Raw genomic sequence first — 10,108 nt, 5'->3', positions numbered from 1 at the left:
CAGACAGAAGGTGGCGCTATATCATCACCTTAGAGCTTACTAGGCTTACAGGCGAACCTGCCTAGCCCTGGCCTAGTCAATGGCTGTGTTCGAGAGCATCAAAACCGTAATGTATCATGAGTAAATTGTGACTGACTGATCTACAAATCATATTGAGTAGTTTTTTATGATGCAAGGGAGATCAGTAACTCTTGACTCGCCTTTCGAGAAGGCTGCAATGTCAGATACAGAAATTACTTCAATTAAGGTCAACTGGCTAAGACATTACTTCAGATAAGGTCAACTGGCTAAGGGTGCTGCTGTATTGGCCAGTAAATTGATGAAGGAAACAATATTGTGTGATATTTGGATGTAGGTCTACTAGTCGTTGTGTTGAACTGTTATATTGTTACCAGCATCTTCATTTGGCAGATATACCTATAATTTATCATGATGTGGTGGATGATTTAATTTCAACAGTTAATATAACTGAGGGGTCAGATGCTTTGGTCTAATCACCATTATAATTTGACAATTTGATGGGTTCTGAATGTGTGTTCCCTCAAACCCAGCAACAGATGACCAACAACGAGTATCTCAGTGATTATTGTTACAAGACAACTATTTTATTACAACTGTATATACAGCACAAGACAAGGTAGAAATGCAAACAACAGAAGGAGGGTGAATGTGTATGGAGGAGGTGTGGGAAGATGGGATGTTTTAGAAGCACTTCCTGTGGACGATGGAAGGACCTGCCTCGTCGTACTCCTGTTTGCTGATCCACATCTGCTGGAAGGTGGAGAGAGAGGCCAGGATGGAGCCGCCGATCCAGACCGAGTACTTACGCTCGGGGGGAGCGATGATCTAGAGGAGGAGATGTGGAGGGTTGGTTAAGAACTCAGAGGCATTTGTCCTTTCCTGCACAGTGCAGTGTACAACTGTTGCTTATTTGAACAAGAGCTGTGGGTATACATAGTTAACCACTCTAGTCAAAATGCCATTGTTTTGCACAATATTGTAGTGGATTGTATGGAAGGAAATGTAGAGGGTAGGTTAAGAACTCTTCAGAAGTTGTTGCTGCTCTCTAGCACAGTGGACAGACAGTGTTGCTTATTTTAACCAGAGTTGTGTGTGTACCCATGTACTGCCAAACACAAATCCTGTAGACCTACAGCTTATCCAAGGCTCTGATATTGTTGGAACTCCTCCATACTATCATACCACTTAGAATACACGCCCAAGGCATGGCTTCGTTCATAAGTCGTGCCCTAGTGTGGACACCGAATTCCAATTCCAAATTCCAAATTTTCTTAATTGAAAAGCATTGTAATTTCATTATACTTGCTGAATTGACTGGAATTTAAATTAAATTCACCCAAACCCTGATGGACATTGGAACAGAGTTCCTCCTGTGTTGAAAAGAAGTGTTCCCCCACCTTGATCTTCATAGTGCTGGGGGCCAGAGCGGTGATCTCCTTCTGCATACGGTCAGCAATACCAGGGTACATGGTGGTACCTCCGGACAGGACGTTGTTGGCGTACAGGTCCTTACGGATGTCAATGTCACACTTCATGATGCTGTTGTAGGCGGTCTCATGGATACCAGCGGACTCCATACCTGAGCAGGTGAGATGAGAAGAGACACTTGGTGAGCAACGACACCTCTACAGACAGGACCTACGTGGCCACCAGGAGTTAGAAAGGTAAGGAATAGACGATGTTCACAGTAAATGGCTACGTATGTGGACTCTGTAACTGTAACGGAATGTATTGTCCATTGGAGACTAGAGGGCCAGAGCAGTGCTGTAACATATATGGCAACCAGTGGAGGCTCCTCAGAAGAGGAAAGGGAGGACCATCGTCCTCAGTGAATTTCATAAAAATAACATTTGTAAAACATTCAAAAAGTTTTCTTTAATAGAAAAATAGATAATAGATAAAACTATACTAACTATACTAATTGATTAAAACACACTGTTTTGTAATGAAGGTCTACAGTAGCCTCAGCAGCACTGTAGGGTAGCACCATGGTGTAGCCGGAGGACAGCTAGCTTCCGTCCTCCTCTGGGTACATTGACTTCAATATAAAACCTAGGAGACTCTTGGTTCTCAACCCCTTCCATAGACTTATACAGTGATTATGACAACTTCCGTCCGGAGGACAATTGTGCCCCGCCCTATGAGACTCCCAATCGCAGCTGGTTGTGATACAGCCTGGAATTGAACCAGGGTCTGTAGTGACACCTCTAGCACTGAGATGCAGGGACTTAGACCGCTGCGCCACTCGGGAGCTCCAGTCTAATGTGAAAGTAAGTTTGTGGAAAGCTACATGGTAAGGAATAGATGAACCAGAGGTACACACACAGAGAGAAGAGAGAGACAAAGAGAGACAGAGACAGAGAGAGACAGAGAGAGAGAGAGAGAGAGAGACAGGGAGAGAGAGACAGAGAGACAGAGAGAAAGAGAGACAGAGAGAGAGGGAGATACGCACCAATAAAGGAAGGCTGGAAGAGGGTCTCTGGGCAACGGAAACGCTCGTTACCAATGGTGATGACCTGACCGTCAGGCAGCTCATAGCTTTTCTCCAGAGAGGAGGAGGAGGCAGCGGTGGCCATCTCATTCTCAAAGTCCAGGGCCACGTAGCACAGCTTCTCCTTGATGTCACGCACAATCTCACGCTCGGCTGTAGGGGGCAGATTCAGAGTGTTGGTGAATCAAGTTCTATATTAGACGCTACATAAAGGCTACGTAGAGCCTTATAGACGCTATATAGAGCCTCAAAGATGTTCTCTCATTTTGTCTCTGTATAACTTTATCCTATATGTGTCCATCTTACCGGTGGTCACGAAGGAGTAGCCACGCTCTGTCAGGATCTTCATCAGGTAGTCAGTGAGGTCGCGACCCGCCAGATCCAGACGCATGATGGCGTGGGGCAGAGCATAACCCTCATAGATGGGCACGTTGTGGGTCACACCATCACCAGAGTCCAGCACAATACCTGAGGAAAGGATGGAGGTGGACACAGATCACGGACCTGCTGATTTTCACGTATAACTTGTGGTTGGATGTGATACTGTAGTGCAGGGCTCGACAACAGGTGGCCTCTACACTAAATACTGGGCCGCAATACTTTTTATTTTGCTCCCCAAAAGTTTCGTAAAAAATTTGAATATTTTTTTTTTTTTAAAGACTTCAAAATCACCAGGAATTCAGCAACAACAAAAAAATCTGTTCCCAAGTATTTCCACTCATAAAAAGAGAGACATATGTGATAGTGTCTCAATGTAATGAAGGTCTGAAATGATCATGTAATTTTCGATATAAAATCTATTTTTGGGCTTTTACTTGTGGTCAATCTGCAGTGTACAAATTATTATAATTATGTTCCGGCTCCCCCTGACCATCCACTCGGACAAAAACGTCCCACGGCTGAATCTAGTTGTCTATCCCTGTTGTAGTAGATCACTATCCCTACAGAGTCTCTAAGGTATCATGTGAGTAATGTGAGCAGCATCTGAATCTAGTTGTCTATCCCTGTTGTAGTAGATCACTATCCCTACAGAGTCTCTAAGGTATCATGTGAGTAATGTGAGCAGCATCTGAATCTAGTTGTCTATCCCTGTTGTAGTAGATCACTATCCCTACAGAGTCTCTAAGGTATCATGTGAGTAATGTGAGCAGCATCTGAATCTAGTTGTCTATCCCTGTTGTAGTAGATCACTATCCCTACAGAGTCTCTAAGGTATCATGTGAGTAATGTGAGCAGCATCTGAATCTAGTTGTCTATCCCTGTTGTAGTAGATCACTATCCCTACAGAGTCTCTAAGGTATCATGTGAGTAATGTGAGCAGCATGTGTTAACGTTAAAGTTATTGTGGTTCTTTGTAAATGTGATGGTCTGACGTCCTGTGGAATCTCACCAGTGTTACAACCAGAGGGAATAGAATGGAACAGCTTTATGTTCATCTTAAATGGTGTAAACTACGACTCATGTAATGAAAGGTTGCATGAGACACAATAATACACTGGATCTGAATTGTATGTTAATGTATGGAGTCTTTCTCCTCTGCTCGTTTCTCACCGGTGGTACGACCGGAGGCATACAGGGACAGCACGGCCTGGATGGCCACGTACATGGCGGGGACGTTGAAGGTCTCAAACATGATCTGGGTCATCTTCTCCCTGTTGGCCTTGGGGTTGAGGGGGGCCTCAGTGAGCAGGGTGGGGTGCTCCTCAGGGGCCACACGCAGCTCGTTGTAGAAGGTGTGGTGCCAGATCTGGTAGAGGAAGTAGAGGACAGACACGGTCAGAGACGTGGTTCTGGAACAATATAACACATTGTGAGATAGAGAAATATTAAGCTGTCCCTTTGAAGTCATGCTGTTTGGCATAATTTAGCTCCAAAAATATTTCTTATGTTGCTTTTTTAAAATATTTCTGTGTGTCGATAAGTCTTAACTTCATATTGGATGGTATCCTTCACTTCCAGTCTCTAAGTATATGTGTATCTTGAGAAATTAAGTGTTGCTTTTATCATCTTACAATCGTGTCCAATATCTCTAGTAGCATCTCGTCTCTCATACCCACCTTCTCCATGTCGTCCCAGTTGGTGATGATGCCGTGCTCGATGGGGTACTTCAGAGTCAGGATACCTCTCTTGCTCTGAGCCTCGTCTCCCACATAGCTGTCCTTCTGTCCCATTCCCACCATCACACCCTGCATAGAGGGGAAGCATAGGTCAGGAGAGTTCACAATACGCACAACGCGTGAATCAAACTTTACCCCAAATTTACGCATGGCTAGACGTGCGTCTTATTACCAATGCAATGCTACAAACGTAAACTACACTACATTATCTGTATCACTACATGTCACCTTATAGCCTTGTAACTTTTACGTCATGGCATAAGTACACAAACAAATCCGTTAGTAACGGGCAATGGCTATCCGTTCTTTCTCAGCAAGTAGCGTACCTGGTGACGGGGGCGTCCAACGATGGATGGGAACACAGCGCGGGGAGCGTCATCACCGGCGAACCCAGCCTTGACCAGGCCAGAGCCGTTGTCGCACACGAGGGCGGTAGTCTCATCGTCGTCACACATGATTGGTCTTGTTTAGGATGACCTTCTGTTGGGAGGAGAGACACGGCGGTAAGAGCTCCATCTGAGCGCTTATTACAGTAACACCATAACAAACACCCAGTACATGAGCTTATCACTAGACTGGAGGCTACCTCTATGCATTAATTAACAGTTAAGCACGATAGCGACATTGAAGCAACTGTTACATTAAAGACTGGTGAATTATCATATCATAATGTTTTTAAATAAACAGTACTGCACTGCCTATTTTCAGGATATCTGTTTTTTTTTATGTTGTCATACTTTCACTATTTCAAAGAGCAAATATTTCAAATGTTCCTAGAAAGACCTTTTCAAAAGTGTTGTTGAAATAACCTAGTCCTCTTACGGGCCACTGATAACCTATCTTCTCCCTCTTTGTCAGAGCTTCCCTGTAAAGCCAAAAAGGGACATAGTAGAGCCCCCCACACCACAGTCTCTATTCTTAGCCATGGCCCTTGTCATTCCAAAAAGCAGCCTCATGGAACACTACATCCCCTCCCTCTCCCCCCCTCTCCCTCCTCTACCCCTTTCCTCCCCCCTCCTCCCCTATCTCTAACAGAGCTATGTCGCAGCTGAAGGAGCTTTTCTGTTGACAAGTAACAGTGGTGGCCTGGAGGTCCCTCCTCAGCTGTCGGCACAACAGTAACTCCTGTTTTCCATGGATGGGAGCTGGACAGAATGTGCTACTGTCCCTCCAGTCCCTCTCCAAACCTGCCTCTATCCTTCCATCCATCCCTCTATCCTTCCATCCATCCCTCTATCCTTCCATCCTTCCATCCACCCCTCTATCCTTCCATCCATCCCTCTATCCTTACATCTATCCCTTCATCCATCCATCCCTCTATCCCTTCATGCATCCCTCTATCCTTACATCCATCCATCCCTCTATCCTTACATCCATCCCTTCATCCATCCATCCCTCTATCCTTACACCCATCCCTCTATCCTTACATCCATCCCTTCATCCATCCCTCTATCCTTACACCCATCCCTCTATCCTTACATCCATCCCTTCATCCATCCCTCTATCCTTACACCCATCCCTCTATCCTTACATCCATCCCTTCATCCATCCCTCTATCCTTACATCCATCTTTCCATCCCCCTCTCCAGCCCTGGTCTGACAGATTCCTTCAAAGCAAGTGTTACTATCGCTCCAGTCCCCTCTCTCTATACCTCTATCCTTCCTTCCTTCCTTCCTTCCTTCCTTCCTTCCTTCCTTCCTTCCTTCCTTCCTTCCTTCCTTCCTTCCTTCCTTCCTTCCTTCCTTCCTTCCTTCCTTCCTTCCTTCCTTTCTTTATTTCCTTCCTTCCTTCCCTCCCCAGCCCACTGCTCCCTTCAAAGCATGTGTTACTGTCCCTCCATACCTCCCTCCAGTCCACCTCTCTCTCTATTGCTTCATCCATCTATCACTCTACCCATCACCCTTCAGCCAGCTTCATCCGTCTATCACTCTATCCATCACCCTACAGCCAGCTTCATCCGTCTATCACTCTATCCATCACCCCACAGCCAGCTTCATCTGTCTATCGCTCTATCCATCACCCTACAGCCAGCGTCATCTGTCTATCCATCACCCTCCAGCCAGCCAGCCCCTGAGTCTGATCCCTCCAACCCTGGCTTGACACCTCCCTTCATTAGTGGCCTAGAGGCCGGGCAGCTCCCTTCATTAGTGGCCGGGCAGTTCCCTTCATTAGTGGCCTAGAGGCCTGACAGCTCCCTTCATTAGTGGCCTAGAGGCCTGGCAGCTCCCTTCATTAGTGGCCTAGAGGCCTGGTAGCTGGTCAGTGTGTGGTCATAAGTGACCTGGTCAAGAAGCCTGAGGCCTGGTCAGGATGCCTGGCCAGTGGTCAGGAGTCGGAAGGCCTGGTACTACACAGTGGCCACTCTGTCTGTCCCCCCCTCCCCTAATCCACCAGAGCCACAGGTCACTGTTCACACGTGTTGCCACCAGCATGGCCTGTCACCAGCATGTGTTGCCAACAGCATGGCATGTCAATCAATCACAACAAGCCCTGGCTGCTGGGCAACTGCCGCTGTCCTGCACTCTCTTTCTCCCCATTCAACTCCCTTCATTTATTCTGTCTTCAGCTCTTTCTTTCTCCTAATATTCTTTCTTCACAATTTCTCTCAAAACGATTCATTCTCAAGCTCTCTCATGAACATCCTTCTCTAAAAGCCAATTGGAAGTAGGTAGACACCCATTGCAGGTGTTAACTCTACAGGTGATCTCTATGTGCTCTCTCTTTCAATTACAATAGTAGCTCCCGGCTGTTAAACCAAGATCCTGGCGCTTCTTCCCTTTCCAAAATGACAACAACACAGTGCACAATGCTCTCTAAGAATAGCTGACAAAGTGTGGATCCTTCCCCAGCACTAACAAGTCATGTAGCAATCTTCCTCTCAGCACCCCTCTCCCTGTCGTCGTCTGTCTGAAGTAGTCCATTAATCAATTAAACAGAGCGGCTACAGGTACTGGGCAGTACTGAGTCCAAGAGAGAAACAGTGTTATAGACAGTACTGAGTCCACTAGAGAAACAGTGTTATAGACAGTACTGAGTCCAAGAGAGAAACAGTGTTATAGACAGTACTGAGACCAAGAGAGAAACAGTGTTATAGACAGTACTGAGTCCACTAGAGAAACAGTGTTATAGATTGTACTGAGTCCACTAGAGAAACAGTGTTATAGACAGTACTGAGTCCAGTAGAGAAACAGTGTTATAGACAGTACTGAGTCCAAGAGAGAAACAGTGTTATAGACAGTACTGAGTCCAAGAGAGAAACAGTGTTATAGACAGTACTGAGTCCAAGAGAGAAACAGTGTTATAGACAGTACTGAGTCCAAGAGAGAAACAGTGTTATAGACAGTACTGAGTCCAGTAGAGAAACAGTGTTATAGACAGTACTGAGACCAAGAGAGAAACAGTGTTATAGACAGTACTGAGTCCACTAGAGAAACAGTGTTATAGACAGTACTGAGTCCAAGAGAGAAACAGTGTTATAGACAGTACTGAGTCCACTAGAGAAACAGTGTTATAGACAGTACTGAGTCCAAGAGAGAAACAGTGTAATAGACAGTACTGAGTCCAGTAGAGATACAGTGTTATAGACAGTACTGAGTCCAGTAGAGAAACAGTGTTATAGACTGTACTGAGTCCAGTAGAGAAACAGTGTTATAGACTGTACTGAGTCCAGTAGAGAAACAGTGTTATAGACAGTACTGAGACCAATAGAGAAACAGTGTTATAGACAGTACTAAATCCACTAGAGAAACAGTGTTATAGACAGTACTGAGACCAAGAGAGAAACATTGTTATAGACAGTACTGAGTCCAAGAGAGAAACAGTGTTATAGACAGTACTGAGTCCACTAGAGAAACAGTGTTATAGACAGTACTGAGACCAAGAGAGAAACAGTGTTATAGACAGTACTGAGACCAAGAGAGAAACAGTGTTATAGACAGTACTGAGTCCAAGAGAGAAACAGTGCTATAGACAGTACTGAGACCAAGAGAGAAACAGTGTTATAGACAGTACTGAGACCAAGAGAGAAACAGTGTTATAGACAGTACTGAGACCAAGAGAGAAACAGTGTTATAGACAGTACTGAGACCAATAGAGAAACAGTGTTATAGACAGTACTGAGTCCACTAGAGAAACAGTGTTATAGACAGTACTGAGACCAAGAGAGAAACAGTGTTATAGACAGTACTGAGTCCAAGAGAGAAACAGTGTTATAGACAGTACTGAGTCCACTAGAGAAACAGTGTTATAGACAGTACTGAGTCCAAGAGAGAAACAGTGGTATAGACAGTACTGAGTCCACTAGAGAAACAGTGTTATAGACAGTACTGAGTCCAAGAGAGAAACAGTGTTATAGACAGTACTGAGTCCAAGAGAGAAACAGTGTTATAGACAGTACTGAGTCCAAGAGAGAAACAGTGTTATAGACAGTACTGAGTCCAGTAGAGAAACAGTGTAATAGACAGTACTGAGTCCAGTAGAGAAACAGTGTTATAGACAGTACTGAGACCAAGAGAGAAACAGTGTTATAGACAGTACTGAGTCCACTAGAGAAACAGTGTTATAGACAGTACTGAGTCCACTAGAGAAACAGTGTTATAGACAGTACTGAGTCCAGTAGAGAAACAGTGTTATAGACAGTACTGAGTCCAGTAGAGAAACAGTGTTATAGACAGTACTGAGTCCACTAGAGAAACAGTGTTATAGACAGTACTGAGTCCACTAGAGAAACAGTGTTATAGATTGTACTGAGACCAAGAGAGAAACAGTGTTATAGACAGTACTGAGTCCAGTAGAGAAACAGTGTTATAGACAGTACTGAGTCCACTAGAGAAACAGTGTTATAGACAGTACTGAGACCAAGAGAGAAACAGTGTTATAGACAGTACTGAGACCAAGAGAGAAACAGTGTTATAGACAGTACTGAGTCCAGTAGAGAAACAGTGTTATAGACAGTACTGAGTCCACTAGAGAAACAGTGTTATAGACAGTACTGAGTCCAGTAGAGAAACAGTGTTATAGACAGTACTGAGTCCACTAGAGAAACAGTGTTATAGACAGTACTGAGTCCACTAGAGAAACAGTGTTATAGACAGTACTGAGTCCAAGAGAGAAACAGTGTTATAGACAGTACTGAGTCCACTAGAGAAACAGTGTTATAGACAGTACTGAGACCAAGAGAGAAACAGTGTTATAGACAGTACTGAGTCCACTAGAGAAACAGTGTTATAGACAGTACTGAGACCAAGAGAGAAACAGTGTTATAGACAGTACTGAGTCCACTAGAGAAACAGTGTTATAGACAGTACTGAGTCCACTAGAGAAACAGTGCTACAGGGCAGTAGTGGAAAATGAACAAAGCAAAAGAAGACACTCACCAAGTTGTACGCCAAGACTGGAGTTTCCACTGGGATAAAGGATGAGGGTGAGAGGTGTCCCTTAAATATGCCCCCTTGTCCCAGGACCAACGGCCTGGAGCCT

The 10,108-nt window shown here is 44.7% G+C and overlaps 1 protein-coding gene across 1 annotated transcript; it reads right to left on the bottom strand.

Annotated features, from left to right (window-relative positions):
* Positions 1 to 576: 576 nt before the first annotated feature.
* Positions 577 to 10,108, bottom strand: actc1a (actin alpha cardiac muscle 1a). The gene is made up of 8 exons (XM_024378570.2): positions 10,006 to 10,108; positions 4,956 to 5,109; positions 4,570 to 4,698; positions 4,064 to 4,259; positions 2,819 to 2,980; positions 2,474 to 2,665; positions 1,419 to 1,600; positions 577 to 846 (listed from the first exon to the last, which is right to left on the bottom strand). Exons 2-8 carry the CDS (start codon positions 5,082 to 5,084, stop codon positions 703 to 705), a joined length of 1,134 nt encoding a protein of 377 aa, XP_024234338.1. The 5' UTR covers positions 5,085 to 5,109; positions 10,006 to 10,108; the 3' UTR covers positions 577 to 702.

This window comes from Oncorhynchus tshawytscha, linkage group LG18, assembly GCF_018296145.1.
Source record: "Oncorhynchus tshawytscha isolate Ot180627B linkage group LG18, Otsh_v2.0, whole genome shotgun sequence".
Classification (NCBI taxonomy): domain Eukaryota; kingdom Metazoa; phylum Chordata; class Actinopteri; order Salmoniformes; family Salmonidae; genus Oncorhynchus; species Oncorhynchus tshawytscha.
This window is presented reverse-complemented; position numbering and strand designations above follow the sequence as displayed.